Genomic DNA, 23,563 nt, shown 5'->3' with positions numbered 1-23,563 from the left:
CGTCCACCGGGCTGCTACAGCCGAGCCTCCTGCAGCAGGACGAGCTGCGGCATGCCAAGGTGCGGGCAGCGCTCCGGGCTGGGACGCGTGGTCCGGGGAGAGGTTCCCTGGGGGCGGTGCGGCTCCAGGGGAAGGGGATTGAGGCTGATGATGGGGGGCGCTGATTGGGGGCGGGGGTATAAACTGCCTCTCCGGGAGGAAAAGCCCCGGGGCAGGCGCGAGCCGGAGTGGGGGAGACACCGAGCCGGCCATGGGGGGAAAGCGGGCCGGGAGGATGCGGCTAGACGGACTGGTGTGTACCCCCCCCCCCAGGCTGGGCTGGGAGCTGAGCGCCGGGTCGGAACCGTGCGGGAGGAGCCGGCGGCTGCTCGCTCGCTCGCAGCGGGTCCGGGGTGCATGGAAGCCCCGCTCGCCCTTGGCCGCACCCGGCTGGCTGGAGCGCGGGGATCGGGCGCGCCGCTGGCTCCAGCCCAAGTTCATTCATCAGAAGCAAGGGCAAACTTTTCTTAAAGGAGCCGCGTCCTTCCTCCGCCGCCGGTTCCCCCCTGGCTGGAGGCGGGCGGGGGTCCTGGGGGAGGCACAAGGCGATCTGAGACTTGCCCAGCCAAACCCCCTCGTGGGGAGGGGGGCTTCAAAGAGCTGCTTGAAAACGAATCTTCTCTCTCTTCCCCCCCCCCGCTCCCACCGCTCCGCTCACACCCCTGGCCCGGCTCGGCTTCAGAGCCCCTTTGGGCTTGGGGACGGGGACGGGATCGGGGCTGCGCTGGGGCTCGAGGCTCTGGTCGCTGTTGGCCCGAGCTCGGGGCTTTGTTTGCATTAAGTTTCAGTCTCTGGACAAACTCCCGGAGCGGGGAGTGTTTGTGTGTGTGTGTGTGTGTGTGGGGGTGTTATCACTTAGCCTCTGGGTGCACCAGGGAATGGTCTGATGGGCCCCTTATAAATAGGTGTGAGGTGATCCCTTACACAGCCTGGTAAGTGTGCCAGAGCTGGTGATACCGGCCCGCTCCTAACAGCGGGTAAGCCGAGCATTAAGCACTTTATATACCACTTGTTATCTGCCGAGAGCTCTGCAAACATCATCTAATTAATCCTTGCAACGCCCCTGTGGAGTAGGTAAATACCATCCCCTTGATACAAAAGGGGAAACCGAGGCACTTGCCCAAGGCCACATAGTGATTCACCATCCCAGCCTTGCCTGCTTATCCCTGCGGACAATAGACTGCCTAGCTGGGGTGCCAACCCTCCAGAATTGTCCTTGAGTCTCTAGGAATGCATCCAATTGGCAACCCCATGCTGCCCAGGATTGTCTGATTGTTCACTTGTATTCCCTGTGTCTGTCTCCATCTGTTGTCCCTCCTCTTATGCTTGGATTGGAAGCCAGGATGTTTTGTTCCGTGTTCGTACAGCACCAGGCGCGATGAGGCCCTGGTCCAATAATAAGCTGTCTGGTAACACAATTAATAATAATGATTCTCTCCCAACTGTACTGCTAGGGGTATTGCCACAGTCTGTGTGGTGTGTTTGTGTTGTGTAAAGTGGCGAACTAGCAACTTCATCCCCAGGAAAATTGTTGATACATCATCTTTCACTCCTTGCAATGCCACTTTCCCGTGGGAGGACTCTACATGTGCCAGCAAAGCTCCCTGTTTGAATTTAATGCAAATTCCCCAGGGCTTTATCTGCCCTTTCTGTAGGTTTCGATGCAGCTGTAGCTCTAATTTGGTGATGGTATCAGTTTGCAGAATTAATTTTCGACAGCACACCTGTCCGTAGCTGCCCTGGTGGCTCTCTGCTTTGTTTGCATCTCCTCCCCAGGGGACCCCTCATCTCTTAGTTAAGACCCATCATTTTGCACAAACCAACCGGGTGGGGAGCAGGTGCCCTGGTGTGACTTTCCTGATTCTGAGGCTTTCATTGAGAGACTGACAAATTGCACGCGCATCGTCTGTCCCTTTTGCTTGCGGATCATTGTAGGTTCAGAGATGCCGCCAGACGTGAGACGCAAATGGAAACCGCTCTGGCTTATTCTGTGTGATGGGCAAACCCAGCCCCCTGTTAGCTGTAAATCTGGAGGCGCTGAGCCTGTATGTTCACTTAAACAGACACTTAAATACAGTACAGCCTTCTGGAGTATGAGTAGTGGGAGAAATTATTTGGATGCTGCTTGATTCTCCCTTGAATTCCAAGGCCTCTTTTTAAAGTTAGGGATCTGGCTAGTTGGAGTGGATTCTGGATTGCCCTCTTCTGAGAGAGAGAGAGAGAGAGACAGACAGACAGACAGACACACACACACACCGTAGGGTGGATGACCTGTCAGGCTGAATTTAAGCAGGGGATCTGAGCAGTCTGTATTCCGTGCTAACGGGGCCTTAAAAGCCACTGAATCAGGCCGTTGAAATCTGATCGTTGACCATGGAAGGCAGTAAGGTCTAGTGGTAAGAACAGTGGACTGGAAGTTAAACCAGCAGAGTTTGGACGAGCTGTATATTGTCCTGGATAAGTTGACACACTTTCACCGTGTCCTTGACTGTCAAACTGAAATGTGAGGGGCTGTTCCCTTCTTAACCCGTGAAGCGGAGACCTGTGGGCAGCTCATCTGCAGCGGAGCCTGGAGGGCTGTTTGTAAGCTCTGTTGTGGTCCTAGGTTGCAGGTGGACGTGGGGGAGTGATTGAGGGAGGGAAAAGCTCCCTACACTTGGTGGTGGTTGATCTGACTGTCTAGGGCCAGCCCGACTCAGCTGCAGTCTTTCATTCCTTTTGCAGAAGGAAAGTAAAGAGAAGCTATCGGTGTGCAGCAAACTGTGCTATGCCGTCGGTGGCGCTCCCTACCAGATCACTGGCTGCGCCCTGGGATTTTTCTTGCAGATCTACCTGCTGGATGTCGCACAGGTAACTCTTTCAGCCTGGCGCTGAGGAGCCAGCGTCGGGGTAATACCTGGGGGCTCTGGATGCCATCATGAGAGTCTCTTAATCCAAAATGCATCCATTGTGATCCAGTCGTCTTACGGGGCTATTTTTTACTCTGACTTGATCTCGGGACGTGGGGCTTAGCACGCTTATAGTCTCCTGTCAGCAGAAGCATTGGCTGGAGAGAGATGGGGGGTAGGGAGAGGTTCCCTGATGGATCTTTCTACTTGCCCAGCTGACTGACGTTCCCTCTATGTATAAAACAGAGCAGGTGCCTGATTAGAGAGATGCCCCCAGGCTGTCTGGCTTCGAGCTGAGGCGCTTTCTTTCCTAGGAGGTGTAGCATTGAGGGTTGCAGGTATAGGGGCTTCCCATTGCCTTAATCAGCTGACTGCTGGGAGGCAGCTGATGGTGAGAGGGGGGATTTGAATCCAGGGTGCTCTTGTGATAGGTGAGTTCAGCAGCTGTGAGTCATATGGCGGGAACCCCCCAAGGGCTTTCCCACACAGTAACTTTCAGTGTTGCATAAAGGAGTCTTAGATGAGCCCCGCTCCCCCACCAGTCAGTGCTGTGTCCCTTTCAGATGGGCTTTTAGCAGGGGGATTTCTGTCAAAAAAATAAAGGCGCTTTTCAAACTTGGGTGCCTAAAGTGAGCCACATGACCCCTCGTTTTCACACCGAAGTAGCTTGGTTGGGGGAATTCGTTGCAGAGTACAGAACTCTCACTGAATGCAAACAGAGTTGAGCCCCCTTGGGCGGGAAAAAGTGACCTGAAATTCAGGTGCCTACATATGGATTTAGGTGCCAGACTTCAAGCCAGAAAATTCTGCTCTGCGTTTCTAAAATGCTAGCAAATTCCCCTCCAGAAAAAAGGAAGCATGGATCAGATTGGAGCGATTTCTTCAGAGGGCTTAGAGCTGGGTGCACAGTTGCTAGCACTGGGGGGCAATGTCTCCTGGGGTTTTTACTCCCAGCTTTGCCACCAATGTCCTGTGTGACCTTGTGCACCGCTCTGTGCCTCCATTTTCCCCATCTGTAAAATGGGATAATACTGACCCTCCTCTCTGAGTTTTAAGAGCTAATGACATCTGTTATGCACATGCAAAGTAGGAGTATTGGGCCTAGATGCTCTTCTGCTTCCGGTGCTGATGGAGGGTCTGGTGCTGGGAATGGTATCTGCAGAGAGCTATATATACTGATGTGATGGAGGGTGTGGGTTGGGAAGGAAGTTGTTGCTGGCCATGTTTGTGACACGTTCTGGATGTAGCTAGGATGGAAAGGTGATGGCTTCTCCTACCTCCTTATCTCCAAATGGGATTGTGGGCAGGCCCAGGGGCAGACTTAAGCTGACACAGGACGCTGGAGGTGTTTAGTTGGTGTCTGTTGCAATGAAATTGCCAAGAGTTTAATGTGGAACGGGTAGGATGGGATGGACTGAAATCCTACTTCCAGCTGCAGGCTGCCTCTACCAGCCCCGAGGGTGGCCATCTCAAAGAGGGGGAGAGGGGTCAGATAGTCCCCTTGCCTCTGAGCCACCCTGGAAATGTGTGGAGGAGGGGCCCATGTGCACCTGCTCCATTCCCAAATGCTAAAGGTCGAGGCTAAGGTCTTCAGGGAAAGCAATCAGCCGGGGGAAGGGGCTTTGACAGCCTCAGGGTCGTGGGGTCTCTGTCTCCTTTCCAAGGCTATCCAAGTGAATTCTGTCCTCTCTTTCTATAACAGCTGGACCCTTTCTATGCCTCCATCATCCTCTTTGTGGGTCGAGCATGGGATGCTATCACCGACCCCATGGTGGGTTTCTTCATCAGTAAAACCCCTTGGAGCCGCCTCGGACGCCTGATGCCCTGGTAAGGGAAGCTTGTTGGAGCTGGGGATTTTGCGTCATGGCCTGAGGTTGGGGCTCAGCATGGACTAGCTTGGGTTCCCTCGGACACAACGGCAGCAGGGCCCTTCCAGGTCGGCTTTAGGATCCTGGGGGCCTTCTAGAGCGTAGAGGCTCGCATTGGCTACCCTGCATTTGCCTCTTGCGCTCCACTTGGAGGCCTCAAAGAAGGGTTAATGTTCTTCCCGTGTCACATGTGGGGAACCAGAGGCGCGGAAAAGGGAAGAAACTTACCCGAAATCGCACAGGGAGTCCGAGCTGGGAATAGATCTCAAGTCTGTGCGTCAAAGGGAATGGAACAGACGCTTGGCAATCCGCTAAAGGCTGAGTAATCCGTAGATGGCTTAAGTTGTGAAAGATGCCTGACTGATGAGAAGAGGCCCTAGGGACAAGGAGGGAAACTCTATTATCTGGGCCTTCCGCCTTTCGCAGCCTCCAGATAGGTGAGAGGGAAACCTGGTAGTGTGGGAATCCATGAACCCAGCAATCGATCGTTACGTGGGCCTCGCTCTCCCAGAAACGACTCTGGTTCAGCCCCTGTGCTGGAGGTGCCTTGCTGTGGTTATCGACCCATGTGCAGCTGAGTGAATGGAGCTCCCTGGGGTGGAGCCGGGGACAAGGGCTGGCAGCCGTGCCGAGCTCTGTGGCCCTGAGCGATAAGAGAATGAGCTTCTGGTGGTGGGCATGCTCCTGTGGGGGGTTCTTTGATGGATCTTCAGGGTGACTTTTTTCCCTCCCCCCCTCTCGCCCCCCCCAGATCCCTTGTTACAGAGGTGGCCACTCCTCCCAGCTCTCCTGGGAAGGGGTCATCTGAGCACTCAACTGGCTCTTGATAAGTCAGACCCTTGATTATTTGTGGATTGTGGTGGTGCCCGGAGGGGATGCCAGTCGTGGACCGGGATTCCATTGCGCTAGGCGCTGTATGAACACCGGGGACGGGAGGGAAATGAGACAAGGGGCTGCGGGGCAGACAGAGCTTTGTAAAGTAGGCTGCGGGGGAGAGGCCACGTTTCTCTAGATTGACATGTGACTCGTCAGGCGGCAGGCACAGTGTGTTCCTTTGTCGCAGTGCTGGGACACGTTGTCGTTGGGGTGGGAGGAGGGGAAGGTTCCTCTGGCTTGTGTATTGATATACACACACTCTGCAGCTGGTGAGACGTGTAAGTTGGTGTAGCTGGCCCCACCCCCTGGCCGCTGCTTTTATCTCCACCTGCCCTGGCGGGACGGGGGGAGGCGTCCCCAGGAAGGAAACGTACAAAGTTCCTCCCGCTGCTCATGACTGTTCGGCTGTGCTAGCGCGTATCTGAAAACCCTGCTAGAGATCGGTGGACGCCAGGGCTGCGTCCATTGCAGGAACTGAATCTGTGTTGATAGTGGTGTGGGATTTCCAAGAGCTGTAGCCTGGTTTGAATCCTCTTTTCTTCTGTGGAACTTTATGTTCTCTGCGGAGCTGGTTTGAGTTGGCAGGATGCGGGAGAGGAGGAGTCTGAATAGGAAGTCGAAGATGGTTCAACCAACCTCATCCCTATCCCAGCATGCACTGGGCCTGATTCTCCTCTCACCTGTGTAAATCAGGAGTCACGCCATTGAAGGCAATGAAAACTGGTGATGTAAAACCAATGCCACTGAGAACAGAAACAGGTCCTCTACTTGTCACGATGGGCTGCCCATTAGACCCTACTGTCTCTGGGGGACAGAGCCACAGGGCTTTGCTCCAATACGCGTGTTGCAGGGTGTCGAGCTTGGCTTTTTATCCAGACTGGTTTCCTGGCAAATCTGCCCTATGTTAGGAATGAAGCAGTTGGAAGGTGAGAGCTGTCTGTCTCCGGAGCGGCAGTATTGTCCATCCCAGCCATTCAGGAGGGGGTGGTATGTATGGGAGGGGGGTGTGCAGCCAAGGCTGTTTCTGATGCACCTGTTACTTCTGCAGCCAGGGTCAGTGGGTTGTGGAAAGCCACGTGATTTACAGCTGATTCTGCAGGGGAGAAAGTAACTGGAGACGGGGCCTGAGTTGGCAGTGGCAATACGTGTGCTCTTTCCTTGCTAGATGTTCTCGCTTTGCGCTTCTCTGCCCTCCCACTTTGGCGAGCGGGACTCTAGGCACGTGCACGGACAGGACATGTCCAAGAGAAGCAGGGTGTGGAGTGGACAGGAGCTAGATGGTTCAGAGCACTGAGAGCATGGTGAGGGGATGCAGCACCTTCCCCCTCTAGGAGCCCGGGTTCTAGTCAGCTGCAGGGTGCTAGCAACTGAAAACCGTGACTCATTGGTCTCTGTTGAATGAGCCGGTGCCAACCTGATTTCATGCAGGCAGGTATCTGCTCACAGAAAACAGCACTACGCGTCGGCAGAGAAATTAGGACAGTGTCCAGGGGCTTGATCCCCACCTGCTGCCTCTCTGGGTGAGCATGGAGGCACATTAGCCATGCAGTGTGCATCTGCCCTGTGGCTAAAGAGCTAACATCCGTCTCCAGGGCAGTCGATCTAGCACCTGGCAGCATTGCTGAAATGTCAAGTAGAGAAGGAGGTGGGAGGAGGAGATGAGGAGGTGGAAATTAGCGGGACTGGTCCTTTCCCCCACAGGCGGCAGTTGCATCCCTCTGTTCCCTGGGGCTCTAATGAAAAACGTGCTGTCCTGTTTTTATTGATCTAAACCAGGCTTCACACATAGACCAAAAATAGTTTCCCTCCCCACTGCGCATGTTGTGAGGTCTTAGGAATTGGAGGAATGGCTGTGAGCAAGGAGCAGCAGCTGTCTGGGTGGGTTCCAAGGCAGAGCTAGCAGAGCGCTGTTCTTTAATTGCTCTATATTTGAACATCTAGAAATACTTGGAGTCCTCTGGTGTGCTACAGTCTCGTGCCTTTAAGGCTGGGGTTGGGGAGAAGGGTCACAGGGGACTTAATATTCACATTCCACTGAACAATGCTTGCACCTTTCAAATTATACTGGGCCTTAGACCTTGGAATCCTGCCTCATTGCTAAGGTAGGAGAGCAGCGTGTCTACTAGTTGAGCATGGTGGCTTCTATTCATGGCTTTGACGCGTGTTTGCTCTGTGTCATTGGGCAAGTAGCTGGCTGCCCGACTGTGCCACCTTTGGTGACCCTAAATAGCTAGAACTATGGTATAGACCGTCCCACTGACTTAAACGGGACTCCCTGTGCATGGGCAAGGGTGGGGCCCTCTATCACTGTGGATCTCAGTTTCCCTATCTGTAAAATAGGAATGATACTTAATTTTTCATCTGTATCGCCCTGAGATCTCTGCCCGGTTCGTTTGTATAACTTGCTTTTAATGAGCCCTGATCACCCGTCAACATCCTCTTATAACCTGCTTCATAAACAAGGCAGATCTACCAAGGAATTTATTGGTAACTATTCTAAATATTACCCCCAGCTGTACCCTTTTAAGCTGTGGAATAAGGTCCACTTGGTGGGTACATCTGGCTGTAATTTTGCTGCGTGTGGTGACGCGGGGCGGTGCGTGTGTCCCCGGGACCCAGGATAAAATTGTAAGCTATACAATGGCTTGATAGTTCACTTACCAAAATAAAATGTCCCTCTCTGGTGCCCTCTTGTTATAATTTTGGTCTCTTAAACTTGGATTCCCCATATGCTCCCCCGTGCCCCCAAATTCATCCCACGTGGATTTCCTTCTCTGTTCACTGAAGTCACCCTAACAGCTGTGCCAGCCAGCAATGTGCTCCCTCTGATCTAAGTGCCCTGCTCTCGCTTCTTCTGGGGGAATTTGGGGCTCTCAGCACCCCCTTTATTTAAGAGGCCCTGTTGCAAACCTCCGTTGCAGATAACTCAAGAGCCTGTGTCCTATCCGCAGACTGCGGCTAGGGAAAGGATTCCGCTCCAGCAGAGGAAACAGTTAAAGATTAAGGGCGGGGGTGCCGCTTTCAGAGGAACATGCCATCCCGACTTGGCCAATGGGGAGGGAGGGTGTGCGGCATAGCATGGTGGAGCTAATTGCCACAGTCCTGCTCAGAGGTTACTACGAGTCAGTCTCCTGGCTGGAAGCTGCAGCATGAGTGGTGGCTACGGGGTGGGAGGCAGGGTGAGCTGATCTACTGATTCCTTAGCTACGCAGGCCACGCACATGGCTCTAATCCCAGATGTCCAAGTAGTGGGGTGGGGGGAGTCTGCCCAGCAGGCATCCGAAACGGACCCTTGTTTGTAACCTTGCAGCGCACCCCTGCTGTCCTGCTCGGGTGCCCCCTCCGCAGCAGGCCTAGGAATGTGCTCGCTCCTGGAGCTTCAGATCTGCGTAAAAGTTTATGGAGATTCTGAATGACTCAACGTGCGCGAGACGCGATGGGAGAGGAGTGGCTGCCGGGCTCTGTGCTTTCCACTGCTTCCTGGCCTCGTCGTCACTCTCGCCTGCTCCCCGCCCCGTGGAAATGACCGATGCAGGGAAAAATGTGAATGTCGGGTCATGTATTTCCCCCTCTCCCCCTATGTGGCTGCTGTCAGTGTGCTTAGAATACAGTGTCTCGCACCCTGGGAGTTTAAATTGAACTCCCTGTCTTGCCATGTCAATCCAGAAAGGAAGGAGACCCGTTCTCCTCTCCGTACCACAGGAAACAATAAATCCGGATCCTCTCTCCAACGCCTCTGGGATTGTAAACGCCACGAGGCAGGGACTGCAAAACCTAGTCCAGTGGGACAGTGAGTCTGATGGGGGCTTCTAGGCCTTCCCGCAGCCTGAGTGTTCGGCTCCATTTTCCCATGGGACTGATCTAGCCCTAGCTGCAGTATTCGGGGCGGGGGTCGCTTTACTCCAAAGAAGAAACTGCTTCTCTTTCTTCCCTCTCCCCCGCCCCCCATTATTGGGGGGCCATTCAGACCTTCCCAGAAAAAATGGGATGCATCAAGGTACCAAATTCCCAGGGGATTCTGCTTGTCTCTCGCCTTGTGGGTTCTTGCTGGTGGTGCTGTCACAGGGATGTCGTCCCTCTGAACCAGCCTCCCCCCGCCCCTTCCCATTCCCCTCTGGGATACGGTGATACTGAATGGAAACTGGAAAGGCCTTATTCCTGTTAGAGCCTGAACTCCAGCGGGCCCCTGGGAGCTGTCTCAGTCCCTGCAGTGGAGGTGATGTATGGGTGGGGGACAAATCACTCCCTTTGCGTGATTGTGAAGTGGGAGGACCCTCCCACCCTTGCCCTTCTCCAGATGTGGGGAATCTCCTTTGCTCTCTCTGGGTAGGTTTACGCTGGAGGGATTTTTACCTCCATTTACTTAGTCGCCAGTTAACATTCGCCCCTTTGTAAAGGCTGGACGCTCCCCAAGCACTTGGTCCCAGCGACAGCAATGTGTGTGACTCAGCCGAGCGACAAGGATACAGGTTTGTGTTGGGGGCTGATGGGCCACGCCCAGCCTCCGACCTGCTGCAGTATCCCTAGGTAGTGCCAGGCTGCTAAGCTGACTGCAGGGTAGAGGGGAGGATTTGGGCTCTAAAACCAGCTCCCGTCTCTTGTTCTGGCTAGTGGTGAGCGAACCAGCTCCCTGGAGCTCTGCTGGCGGGTCCTGTTAGGGAGTCGCTCCCGGAGCCAGACACAGGCTTCCTGCTTTCCAGTCCACTTCCACCTCCCTCTCTCCCCACTCCGGACGGGATCAAGGGAAAGCGCCAGCTAGTCTCTGGGGTCTGAAGATGAACTCTTCCTTTGCTAACCAATGTCTGTCTCTGCTTGGGGAAATGGGCCTTATCCCGCCCTCCCTCATGCTGCAGGCTTGATTGGCGTGTGTAAAATACTCCGGAATCCTTGCAGCTCTGCCCTGCTAAGACAAGCCAGGCTGCTTGCCGCTCAGCCTCCGGGTGGCTAGGATGTGGAGGGAGGGTTTGCCGCCCGAACTGGTTCTTTCACCCTTGCTCCTGCGGGCTGCTTAGCCAAGAAGGGAGGGAAGGCTGCCGAACAAGCTCTTGCATCTCGTCCTGTGCAGAGCACTGCTCGACTTGGACGAGAGCCAGGGACAGAAGGAGAAACTAAGAATGGAGATGGTGCCCTGTCCCTTCATCTTGTACAGGCAGGATGGGTAGGGCAGGATCTAGGTCCCAAGGAGTTTCAGGGGCTCTCGGACGCTGATCTGCCTCTGCTGGGAAACGGTCTCCCAGCTGCATGTGCTGTTTTGTAATGGTAGCATCTAGAGCAGGGCCCCATTGTGGTCTACAAAAGGAGGTGATGGTCCCAGAGAGCTGACAACTTAAATCACTTAAACGTGTTCTGTGGGAGCAGATGGGTTCTCGGCTCCTTGCTGTGCCCCATCCCTCACCCCGTTCCAGCCCCTGCATCATTTCACCTCCTCCAAATAGACAAACCATTGACCTGACATCCCCTCGGCTTGTTCGCCCAGCAGCCCCACCCTGCTCCAGGCAGGGGATTTGGTCTCTGAGATCAAAGCCTTTCTCCGCAAACCTCCGTCAGCTCTTTATCTCTTGGCTCTCTTCTCTCTCCCCATCTCGAATGTTCTGTACTTTGTGGTGTTTTAAATAGCCCCTTTGCGGAGAGGACCATGGGGGCTGAGATCAGGAGTACAGCACACAGTTTAGAGCAAGCCAAGGGAAAGATTTAAGACCAAGCTAAGGGGTTTAGGTGCCCAGATCCCTTTGAAAGTCGTGACAGGTGCCTAATTGCACATCGAGTCGTGAGCTAGCCAGGAAGGGGAATCTGCCTGGGAGGTTGGATCTTCAGCCACAGTACAATATTAGGGCATCATGGGACCGGCATCCTCCCACAGGGCTCATGTGATGTGGCATTCAGCAGTCTCTGGCTTCGGGTTAACTTGGGGTAGTGAAGTGGAGACAAGAGGAAAGCATCAGAGAACATGATGAGTCAGGCTGGAGGACCCTGTTAGACGTGCCCATGTCCCACTGTGCCTGAAAAGCTGCTCCTCTTTGATTAGAGACAGAAATTCTTATGGGCCTATCTTCTGCATTTCTAAGTACCTACCCCCAGGAAATGGACCAGTGGTCCAACTACTAGACCATCTTGTCTCCAATGGTGGTCCATGCAGGGTACGTCAAAGCAAACTCCCGGATGTAATGCGCCCAGTTTTTTCCCAAGGGCTGGAACTGCTTCTTGGGTTGGCTCATGTCCTGCAGCTTGAGGAGCAAGGCCTTTGTATCAGCCCAGCTGCTGTGAGGGTGGGTGCTTGTCACTGTTCATGCTGATGGTTTTTTCTCTCGTTCCCCCAAAGGATCATCTTCTCCACTCCATTCGCTGTGATCTCCTACTTCCTGATATGGTTTGTGCCAGACCTCTCGAGTGGCCAAGTGATGTGGTATCTTCTCTTCTACTGCATGTTCCAGACGCTTGTGACGGTGAGTCCGCCCTCCATGTGCACAACTGGGCTCCTTTTTGGGGGGGGAAGAAGGCAACCTTTTCTCACCTGCCCGATGGAGCCGAGGAGTGGTGCCACAATGGCAGGGTTGGCACAAGCCACCCTGAAAGGAGTGAGAGCATCCGTAAGGGCTGTCCTTAGACCGCCAGAGTCATCTGGGTTTCCCACCACCGATTCTACAACTAGGGTGACCAGACGTCCCGATAAAATCGGGCCCATCCTGATTTTTCGGTGTTTGTTCCAACCAGAGATCGGTCAGAACGCAATTTGTCCCGATATTTTGCTCCACCGGCAGCACTTGTCGGGGTTCTCTCTCCCCCCCCCCCCCCCGCCCCCGCACCAATGCACACACGCTCCCCAGTGTCCTGATATTTTTCTTCCTCTTATCTGGTCACCCTATCTACAACTCACAGACGTGCCTCTGGCCATGGGGCCAGCCTGTTGGCTGATCTGCCGTGGGGACTGGAGAGGCAAGACAAGTCATAGCTCATCTCCTCCTCCCTCCAGCAGTTTGGGGGACCCCTCCAAGGCCAGTCCTGGCTGGGGTGGAGCATTACGGAGGGAAGCGAGGATTCCCATTTACTCTTCTATATAGTCTGTACCTGGATGGAATTTCCTTCCCGCAAAAGAATCTTCCAACCCACTCAACCTATGGCCTGCTGTCAGGGTCTCATTGGGGTCTGTAGCATGAATTCCCTTGACCTCCATGAATGTTTGTGAACAAAGGGTTAACTTTTTCTCTCTTCCCATCCGCCCTGTTTCTCGTTGCAGTGTTTCCATGTTCCCTATTCAGCGCTCACAATGTTCATCAGCAGGGAGCAGAGCGAACGGGATTCCGCTACCGCCTATCGTAAGAGCCCTTCCCATCTCCCTTTACAATTGCAGTGTCAGTGCTTTCCACCTCCCACGGCTTGGGTGCAGCCGCAGCAGTGTATATGCTCCCGGGGTTTGGCTGCTGGTCGCTGGGAGGCAGCAGGTTTCTCCGTTCCATACCCTGTCCACTACATGTGCAGGCGTGTGGGGGGGGGGGGGGGGAGGGGAGGGATGTCCCTTGCTGCTCCTGCAGGATGTGTGTAAGATCATCTGCAAGTGTACAGCCATGTGTCCAAGCGTGTTTGCACATGTACACGTTGGCAATGAGGATCCTGTTCTGAAAGTCTTCCAAAGCTCCCTGCACCTCTCTGCATTGCAGCTCTCTCAGATCCCACTTCTTCGACTAAAGGGACCCTCGGTTTAATGTCCACGTCTGACCTGCCTTGTGGCAGGAGTCTGTCTGGACGGGACTCTGCCCGCTGATAGTTTGTCCGCTGGAGAGCACAGTGGTTAGAGCAGGAGACTGGGAATCTGGAGCTCTTGGGTTCTGTTCCCAGCCTTGACGCTGAGCTGCTGTGTGACCTGGGGCAAATCCCGTCACCTCTCTGTGCCTGTTTTCCCTCAGTGGGGATACCTTCCTCCCATAGGCTTGGAGATCTGGAGAAGCGACTGCTCTCGTCTCTGGCTGGGTGGGCGCGGTGCGTCACTTGATGGCTTTAACGTTTGGAATGTGTAGACATCCAGATGTTTGCCTCCGGAGGAGCAGGCGTTCGCAGCCACTCTCCTCACTCTATTGGGCCAGGGCGTTGACGCGGTAATGACCCGCCTGGCTCCTCTGTTCAGGTATGACGGTGGAGGTGCTGGGCACCGTGCTGGGCACGGCCATCCAGGGGCAGATCGTGGGCCAGGTGGACACGCCGTGCATTCAGGACTCCCGCCTCTTTGGCGTCACTAACTCCTCGGTGGCCATGGAGGAGGTGAACATTACCCGTGATGCCGGCTCCCTCACGGACACGGTAGGTCTGTGGCACCCTGGCCGCTCATCCTCACTCTGCTCAGGGACTCTCCTCTTTCATTGCAGCCTCTCCGGCGCTGCCTCAGCCAGACTCTGGAGGCAGGAAAGCGTGTGACAATCATGTGCTGAGTCACTTGGCCCTGCCTCCAGAGAAATCCCTACAGGCTGAGACTGGGCCCCACTAGCTGCTGTGTAACTAAGGAATTTAGGAGTACCTTAGGAACTTGGGGTACCGATCTCCATGCAACAGGTATGGAGCTAAAATACAGTAGAGCCTCATGGCTCATCGGAACTGGATTCAGTTGCAGACGCAAATCCAGGTGCCTGTGGGGTGCATGGTCCCTTCGTTTATGGTGAGAACTGGCTGCAGAGAGGGAAGTCCGTTGTTCAGGTTCCCCTGGCCTTATCAGGGGGTGGAGCAGGGAGCTTTTTATGCAGCCCCATAGCACAGCATAGACTCTGCCCCACCCCAGTCTGTAGCGAGAGCTCCGTCCGGTTCTGCTGGCGCACGCGTGACGCTGACTGCGCCATTGTCTAGAGCTCCCCAAGAGCGGCTGGTAGAAGGGGCCTGGCGGAGCAGCCTCGCTAACTGGATCTGCATCTGTCTTGCACAGAGAAACGCCTACATGATTGCAGCGGGAGTCATTGGTGGGATCTACATACTCTGTGCCATCGTCCTGTTTCTGGGCGTGCGGGAGAAGCGAGGTGAGTGTGGGAGGGGGAGGAAGGCCCTTATGTTGGCATTTGCAATGTCCAGAGTCCAGAAGGGCTTTCCAAGCAACAGACCAGGCTGGACCCTGTACGTGGGTCATCTTGCCTCTTCCAGAGGGGTTAGAACAATGGTTCCTTAGCCACGCGTCTTTCCCCTAATCGTATGGGCAGAAAGCGGGGAACAAACACGGAAGGGGAAATTGCAGGAGATGGGAATTCCTATTAAAAGCTGTCCTCACCTGCTTCAGACGAAGCTGCACCCAGGGTCATACTCTGGCTTTAAGCAGCCGGCCAGGAGCACAGGACAATGTTTTATGCTGATCTCTTTAAATGGGCCCCTTTGTGAGCCAAGTGCCTCTGGGCTGAAGTCATCCAGGCCATTCAAACCTGAGCTGTGTTTAGAAGGCACGTTCTTCAAACAGCCCCTCCCCTGGCAGGCACTCTCCCTGCTATGCTAACTGAACACACCGCACGCTGGCTCCCAACCCTGCTCTTAAGCAGTTAGTTCGGATCTGGAAGTTCAGCTCTGCACGAACCGGGAACGCTGCCGTCCTGCGCTAAACCAACATGTGCCAGTATGAGGAGCAGAGACCAGGGCGCTTGTTACACAGCTGAAGCCCTGGAGGGGGTAGGGTTCCATTCAAGGGCGTAGGCTGGGGAGGGGTGTACGGTGCGAATGCAAAAGATCCTCTCCCGGGCTTGATGGGTTCGATGCCTGGAGCCCAACTCTCCCTGGGAGTTGAAGTACTTCCCCCTTCCACGCCTCTCTTCCTGGCTGGTGCTGTTGATACCTGGTTATCTGCCAAAACTAGGGCGAGCGGGAGTCCAGGTTTTTGTAAACCAGGATGGGTATGGAGTGGGGGTGGGAAAAACCGCTTCAGACACCCGTTCTTGTGTGTAAACCTCCATGGAAAGACTGTGTCAGTGGCAAGATGGCACGGCTCACTGGAGAATTTCAAGGAGACCCTATTACTGCAGGAAACCATCTGGGAGAACTTGTCTTCCTGCCCAGTATTTACCCGGGTCAGTGTTTTGCTGCCTGGCTTTGGCTGACAATGTCTAGCCTCCAATATGCTGGCTGGACTCGGGCTATTCCATAGCTGCGATAACAATGCGGAGTGGGATTTATTTCTGAGCCCAGCTGGTTTCGTCCCGCTCTCCCCACCCTTAACAGGACACCTGCACTGGAGCAGTGCTCTGCTGATCATGGGACAAAGGGGAGCAGAGATCTGGGTGCCAGGGACTTTAGAATTTTAGTCCCAGCTCTGCCACTGACTTGCTGTGTAGCCTTGGGTGAATCATTTAACTGGTCTGTGCCTCAGTTTCCCTATCTCTAAAATGGGAACTTGCTCACAGGAGTGGTGAGGATGGGATGTCTTGCCGTACTTGGGAAGATGGCTGTTACGGGGGTCAGTGGAGGTGCCGAGGCTGGCTAATACTGAGTCTCAGGGGTGCCTTTTTCATACCAGTGTACTGCAGTAATGGGCCCCCTGTCTGTTATAGCACTGGGGCCTGTTATGCCAGGGTGCCTTTAGAAAGGTCTCTAATCACCTGCTGATCCTGCTCTGCTCCCTAGATGCCTCTGAGCTCCAGTCGGATGAGCCATCTCTTTCTTCCGGGGGCTGAAGCTGGTGATGAAACACGGTGCCTACATCAAGCTGATTGCTGGCTTCCTCTTCACCTCGCTCGCCTTCATGGTGAGGAATTGCCTGGGGAGGGACAGTGTGGCTTAGAGCCCACCCGGAGGTGGAGGAAATGCATAACTGGCTGAGGACTGTCCGATGGACCTGTAGGAGAGCGGCGGCAGGGGTGGGGGAAATACCAGAAATCTGGACAGAGACGGATAACATCAAGGCCTGTGGCATCCCCTGCAGCAGCCGAGGTGGGCCGTCCGCCCTGATCGGAGGTGAAATATGTGCTTCTCTTCATGCTGCTGGTAAATGTGGATTGTGCCTGCTCACTCTTTCCCTCTGCTCAGGGGGCTGACGTAGTCCATCTTCCTCCTGTCTCCAGCACCCTTCTGCCATAGCTATCCGTCTCCTTCCCAGCACGATGCGAGTGCCAGTACCTGTCCTCCTGTGACCTAGGCCTGTTAGCCCTTCTTCGACCCTGCCACTCTGGGTCGTGTTTAGGGATGTGTTGGACAATCCCTGCCCAGAGAGGGAATTCCTGAGCTGATGCGTTGAGGGCAAAGGGTGTTGGAATCTTAGACCTGTTTGCTGAGTCCCCTTGGAAGAGGTGGGGGATTTCCCTCTCGCTACAATACACTCAAGGCCTGCCTACAGCAGCGGGCTGCGTTCGTACAGCCCCGAGCATGTCTGTGCACTGGGTCCAGCTAGACCACTTTGGCGTTTTCCCTGTGGGGTGGGTCTGGGGGCTGCAGGGAATCCCGTTCTCCGTGGGAGGCTGTTCAGTGCATTTTCCCCCTGGAAGGGGGAATCTCCCTGTTCCGTTCTGCTCTGCTGACCTCCCGTGTCTGTTTCCTTCCCCAGCTGCTGGAAGGGAACTTTGCCTTGTTTTGTACCTACACCCTGGGATTCCGCAACGAATTCCAGAACATCCTCCTAGCCATCATGGTACGTCTGGCGCGTGCGAGTACGTGGCACCCCTTCCCCCGACCCTGCCTGCCTGGGCTAGGCAGACTGTCAGCTCTTGGAGGTAGTGAGACTGTCTGTACAGCACCGAGCACAATGGGGCCCTGATCTCCCTGGGTCCCTAGACAATACAGTAATAAACAAGATGAATAATAATAATCGCTGTCCCCTTCACCTGGCGGTCTCCTCCTTTCTATACTCAGGAGCCCACTGGTTGGTGAGGGTGGGGACTTGACTGTAGTGGTCTAAGAGCCTAAAGCAGAGATGGGGAGCCCTAGGTGAGGGGAGATCAGGGCTGGAAGAGCCTGGCATGTGGGGGAAGGTGACTGGAGGTTGCCTCCGGAGTGGGGGGAGGGGTAACGAGTTACTTAACATGGCTCCTGGAAAGACATGGCCAGTTGGCAAGAACAGCGAGTCCTTTGTCCGCATTTGAAGCGGACCATGAAAAAGGGGAGAATAAAAGCCGCGCGGGCCCTTTGTCTAAACCCTGCCATTTTTTTTTCTTCTTTCCATGAGGGGGGGAAAAGGATCCCTGAGTGGTGATTGCAGGGAAGCACTGAATGGAGGGAACAGAGCGGATTGTCTGGGAACCCTTTGCACGTTGCTAGATGGAGAAAGAATGGGGGAGGGGGCCGGGGAAGCATTGTGGCGTGAAACATTTTGCCCTGCCAGAAAGGCAGTGAAAGAAAGAAAACCCAGCCCTGGTTCTAAGGAAATGCAAGGGCTCGAAAGCAATGGAAGCAAGAGACCAATCCCATAGCCGAATGCACCTCCCTGGCCCCGCGAAGACCAGGATGTTGGTCATGTGTCTGGCTGCAGCCCGTTGGGTCTCTTCTATTCTAGGCTGGCTCCCTGCAAGGGAGGGGCCGTCTTGCTTCAGAGCAGCCTGGCAAAGTCGTCACGAACGTTCATCAGACCTGGTCCAGAATAGACTCTCTTCCAACGCTTGCCCTCTGAGGACGAGCCAACGGGCTTTGCAAGACGGCTTCTGTAAAGGCGCTGGTGCGAGTCTAGGTGGGCTTCGAGAAGGTCCTTTAGAGCCAGGATGGTCTTGTGGCTAGGGCCTTGTGTGGATGAGTGAAACACCCAAGGGGGCTCCAACCACAGGCAAAAGAGGGTCCAAATTCATCTGTCCTGCATCCAGGCCTGAGCTCAGGCTGACACCCCAACCATCTCCATTCCTGCTGCATTAGAGGTTAACACGTGTCCGGTGGACAAAGCATCTATGGAGACTGGTTGGCCTGAGTCATGTGTCTTTTCCCCTCTCTCTCTTGCAGCTCTCTGCCACCTTGTCTATCCCCCTCTGGCAATGGTTCCTCATGCGCTTTGGGAAGAAAACTGCTGTGTATGTTGGGATCTCGGTAAGTAAGTCTCCTGGGGTCACAGAGGGGCAGAGAGTGGCTTGTTGCTGTGTGCCTCGTAGGGAATCCTAGCAAGTGGAGGTGAGGAAAGACCAAAGCAGGGGATCTAAACCTCACCCCTCTAGGTAGCGGTTCCAAATCAGGTCAGGAGTGATCAGACGTTACCACCATCACCTGACATTCATTCACTGGCCTCTCTCTACTTCTTAGTGGTGTCACAAAGGGCACTTCTTGGTAGTCACGGCAGAGAGGCCAAGGACAGACTGGGCCATGGAGACTGAATTATCCTCTGAGCCTGGGACATGGGCCCTCCAGGGCAGGGTGTTGGTGGGACAGCATTAGAGAGGTTGCGTTACTGCTGCCTATACTGTGGGTAGATCCTACCCTATCAGCCAGCACTTCCAAGTGCTGAAACTCACATGAGAGGGAAGATGGGGGAGGCCAATTGGCTCATCAGGTCCATCTTGATTATCTGCTGCCCGGCGGGTGAGGTGACACCTCTGTTCTTTCCTGGCTCCGCAGTCTGCCATCCCCTTCCTCATCATGGTTGTCGTTCTGGAGAGTAACTTGATCGTCACCTACGTTGTGGCCATTGCAGCTGGGATCAGTGTCGCTGCTGCCTTCCTCTTGCCATGGTGAGTGTGAGGCCTCCGGGCTCAGGCAACCACAGAACTAGGATCCTGCGTTTTCTATCGCTGCTAGGCTGGTAGACACCCGCTGATGCACAGCGGTGACGTCTGGGCTGATGTCTCTAGTGCTGGGGGTCGGATCCAGGATGAGGCGATTCCTGAGGTCTTGAGCCTTCTCCTGTCAGTATGAAGGGCATTGTGGGCCTTTTCAGTATGAAGGTGAACCCACAATCTATGGCCCTTTCCCAAGTCTCTGCCCCTCTGTACCGTTATTGGAGGGGAAGAAATTGGAAGTCTGTAATTTGGGGGTGGGGACCTCCCATGTCTCTGCTTTGGAAGGGGAAGTGTGGGCTCCACTGAAGACTTGAGGGTTTCATTAGCCTCTGTCTGAGGCTCACACACTCTCCTCTCTTGTCTCAGGTCCATGCTGCCAGATGTCATAGACGACTTCAACCTCCAGCACCCAGACTCCCGTGGCCATGAAGCTATTTTCTTCTCCTTTTACGTCTTCTTCACCAAGTTCGCCTCCGGGGTGTCTCTGGGGATCTCCACACTCAGCTTAGAGTGAGTCCTGTCAGCACACCGAGCCTGGAGGCAGGGGGGGCTTGTTAGGAGAGCTGGTAGCTGGGACAGAGAAGGAAGGCTTCTCTCAGACCCTGCAGTCTGGAGCTTCTCCATTTTTAGCTACAAAACCATGAAGGGAATTGGGATTAGATGTCTAGGGGCTGGCACTGAAGGCAGTTCCAGTTGCATCTCCCCTGCAGCTTTTGTCCTAGGAGGGAGGCTCATTCCAAGTTTGCAGTGAATAAGCACTAAAAGGAGAAATCTTAGGAACTGGCCTTTCTCTGTGGTAGTGAATTGAGGTGCTACCTCTTGCTGTGCTAGCCCCTTGGCCAGAGCACGTTCCGGCCTTTGACTGATTTCTTCTCCCAACACCCCCATGAAGCAGGGCAGTGCTACTGTCCCTCTCTTACCGACGAGGACCTGAAGCACAGACAGGCTAAGTGACTTGCTCAAAGTCACACAGGATGTCTGTGGTGGAGCAAGGAGGCTCCAGGCTGACACCCTCCTCACTAGGCTGGCTTTCCTGCATTGCTCCATCAGGGGGGATGGAACAGACCGCATAGCTGTGAGCTTCTAGATCGTGGCGGCTGTTGGCTTTGGGGCTGGAGGAGGAGATGCTCCTTGCTAGATGGAGGAGGGTTGATGTGATGCTAAAGCAGCGAACGCTGGCTCAGCAGTAATTCCCTGGGAATCCTGATCTGTCTCATGGCCGTTCTTCCCCTGAGAGGTACCTCTGGAGAGCTAGGACTGAGCTGGTGTGGAGAGAGGAGGTTGGTAATAGCCTCATGCATTTCCCTTGCTTGACAGTTCCTGTTCTCTTAGCTTTGCAGGCTATAAGACCCGGGGATGCTCCCAGCCCGAGGAGGTGAAATTCACGCTGAAGATGCTGGTATCGGCAGCCCCGGTGGGGTTGATCCTGCTGGGCCTGCTCCTATTCAAGCTGTACCCCATTGACGAGGACAGGCGGAGGGAAAACAAGAAGGCCCTGCAGGATTTAAGGTAAGGGCTGGCACGGCCCTCTCTGTGCTGCAGGGGAAGGACTGCACTCATTGGGTTGGGCAAGTTCCAGAAGAGAGTGATGGGGAAGGGCAACGGTTCTCACTAGTGCCCTGACCAGCTCTAGTGCTGGGAGAACCTGCCCTGGCTTTGCAGGTCACTGGGAGGCTGAGGAAGGTGGCTAGTCCTTCAGCCCGTAGGAGGCTGACAATCTCTCCCATGAGGATCTGCACTTCCAGCTAGCCTCCTGCAGCCCTAATGCACCGCCTGCCCTTTGACGGGTGGCTGAGAGACCCTGCCGCGCTGCTCAGTGGCATCACCCAGCAGGTAGCATCTTAAGGCTGCTCCGTCGTAAGATACCAAGGGTGTTGCTAGAGGTGGAGCAGGACTCCCCCAGCCGCGGCGCTGCCTCTGGTACGTTGCTGTGGGATGGTAAAGTACTGCCATGAATATAAATACACGTGGAGCGCGGTGCATTGCCTGTTCCCGTGGCTGCGGCAGTGCTGCTGCCTGGCTTTCCGCTGCGGGAGCGGGCGGTCTCTGCTGCTTCCCCCAGACCCAGCTCAGGGCCGCGTTTACTGACTTGGTGGAGCCTGCGAGAAGTAAAAGAAATAAACGTTGGCGTTACGGCTGGGCCTGGGAAACGAAGCCTTTCCCTAGAAGGCCTCTATTTCAATCTGCTCCAGAACAGTGCTGAGAGAGCTGTTGAGCATTTCACAACCATTCGGTGGCCTCTGTTACAAGGGGGTCAGGCCTCCATCCGGTTCCTAGTGGAGGGAAAGGTGTCCACCTAGCAGAAATGGCTCTTCTGTCACCGGGGCTGGAGAGGGGAACGTACAGTCCTCTCTGCCCTGGCGGCGTTGACTCCAGAGCCCGGAGACATTGGCAGCGAATGGCCCCATTGTTCCCATCCTGCAGCTAAGAGGAGGGTTCCCTTCCCTGTAACTATCCCTCGCTAACCCCCTCTGGCTTGCTGGCCTTCGCTTTCGAGCCCAGAGCGCTCTCTGCATGGGGATACCAGCTGGCGGGAAGGGGGCCATTCCTGTCTGATGCCCACCAATGCTTCCCTTCCCAGGGAGGAGGAAAACAGCAGCGACTCGGACTCCACGGAACTCGCCAGCATCGTGTGACCCCGGCTCACCTCCATCTACTGTTTACACACTGGGCGTCTTTAGGGACTGGACGGGGTCGCTGCCGAGTAACCACGTTACCCAGAACTCCTGGAGATGCTGGTGACGTGCTACGCGGGGCTTTGTGGAGCATCTGTGGTGAATGTTACATGGGATCTGCAGGCAGTGGTCTCGGGCCATCCATGGGATCCATAGAGTGCCGGTAGTGTACGTTACACGGGATCTATTCAGTACTGCACTAATGTGCCTCTTAACGAACAAACACTACACCAGCCTGGCCCGCGCAGCGCTGTCTGCAGAGCACAGCAGCCTGAGCCAGGAAGCTATTGCTCGTAACACACAGGAGACTTGTGCGTACTCTCTGCCTCTCACACACTGATTTGCCTGCTACTGCAGGCACTGAATATGGCACAGATCCTTGCAGTATTGTCTCTGGATCACTCGTGGACCCATGTGGTGCTGGTAGTGTACATTACACTGTTAATGTGAATGAGATGAAGATTAACTCACCTGTACTATCTGTAAAATAAGGACACTAATGTAGAAAGAGCTGGGGTTTTTTTTTATAAAGTCTAATTAATTAAATAACTTAATGATTTGTAAATAGAAATTATTTTTCCCTATTTGTATATGTCTGTATGGAATCCAAACTGGAACTATTAATATTAATTTACATAAAAGTGGGGAAATGTCACCTGGATTGGTGTGATGGATTTTTTTTCTCTCCCCTCTTCCCCCCCCTGTGGCTATTGTCCTTACAAGGACACAAGGTAGCTGAGAGTCAGAGAGTGCCAGCTCTGCTTTACCATGCGGGGCATGTTGGCACCCTTCCTGTCTAGATGGAAGGCAGATTCCAGGGCAGAAATGTCAGTGAACTGGATGAATTCCCAGTTCCCTCCTGGCAGAACTAGAGTCCTTTAGATTCCCAATTCCACAGACCTGAGTTCCTCTCCTCTAGTCACCCTGTAGGACTGACTTCTCTCACAGACCGGAGGCACTGGAATGCCTTAATCCCTGGCACTTTGAATGTGCTGTACATACACTTAACCCTTTCCCTCCTCTCTGCTCAACACCCACACTGGAAGAACCCAACAAAGCTCCTGTTCTTTTCCTCTAAAAACCAATTGGGCAGGTGGGAGATGAAATAAAGGAACCAGTGGCCGAGATTCTCAAGGCCGGGCTGGAAAGGGGAGAGGCGGCTGGGGGCCAACAAAAAGCAAACGCCACTTTTCCGTGACACTTAACAGATAGGTGGGCCAGGCCTTGCTAGAACTTCCACCAGGCAGCTGAGGTTTCTACACCCTTGGTTTAGAGAGGTGGGAAAGGGAGAGCCAGGGAGGGGTCCGGGCCTCTCCCAAGGCCAGGGGGTAGGATCTGAATGAGCAGCAATAAAGCTGGAAGCCTCCGGCCTGATAAAGATGCAGGCTCTTAATGAGGGACAAGCCAGGTGAAATACAGTCAAGGCAAAGGAATGTTTCAGCTCCTTTGAGGAGAAGAGAGGACTGTGGGGGCAGGAGACAGAATTCAGCATGGGCTAGTGTCTGCAAAGCAAGTGGGAATGAAGAGACTTGAGAGAGGGAGGCTGAACTTTTGCTATTCCAGGGCATGGTGCAAGA

At 54.5% G+C, this 23,563-nt stretch overlaps 1 protein-coding gene across 1 annotated transcript; it reads left to right on the top strand.

Annotated features, from left to right (window-relative positions):
• The first annotated feature begins 241 nt into the window (after positions 1–241).
• On the top strand, positions 242–22,647 carry MFSD2A (MFSD2 lysolipid transporter A, lysophospholipid). The gene is given in 15 exon segments (XM_065577129.1): positions 242–292; positions 2,764–2,889; positions 4,630–4,754; positions 11,991–12,114; positions 12,906–12,984; positions 13,791–13,963; positions 14,577–14,667; positions 16,250–16,276; positions 16,279–16,370; positions 17,166–17,249; positions 18,545–18,628; positions 19,151–19,263; positions 19,678–19,821; positions 20,644–20,820; positions 21,893–22,647. Coding segments are annotated over 15 exon segments (1,536 nt in total). The 5' UTR covers positions 242–250; the 3' UTR covers positions 21,948–22,647.
• The last annotated feature ends 916 nt before the right edge of the window (positions 22,648–23,563 follow it).

Source organism: Chrysemys picta, chromosome 23 (genome assembly GCF_011386835.1).
Source record: "Chrysemys picta bellii isolate R12L10 chromosome 23, ASM1138683v2, whole genome shotgun sequence".
NCBI lineage: Eukaryota > Metazoa > Chordata > Testudines > Emydidae > Chrysemys > Chrysemys picta.
The sequence above is the reverse complement of the archived record's forward strand: the minus strand, read 5'-3'. Positions and strand labels throughout refer to the sequence as shown.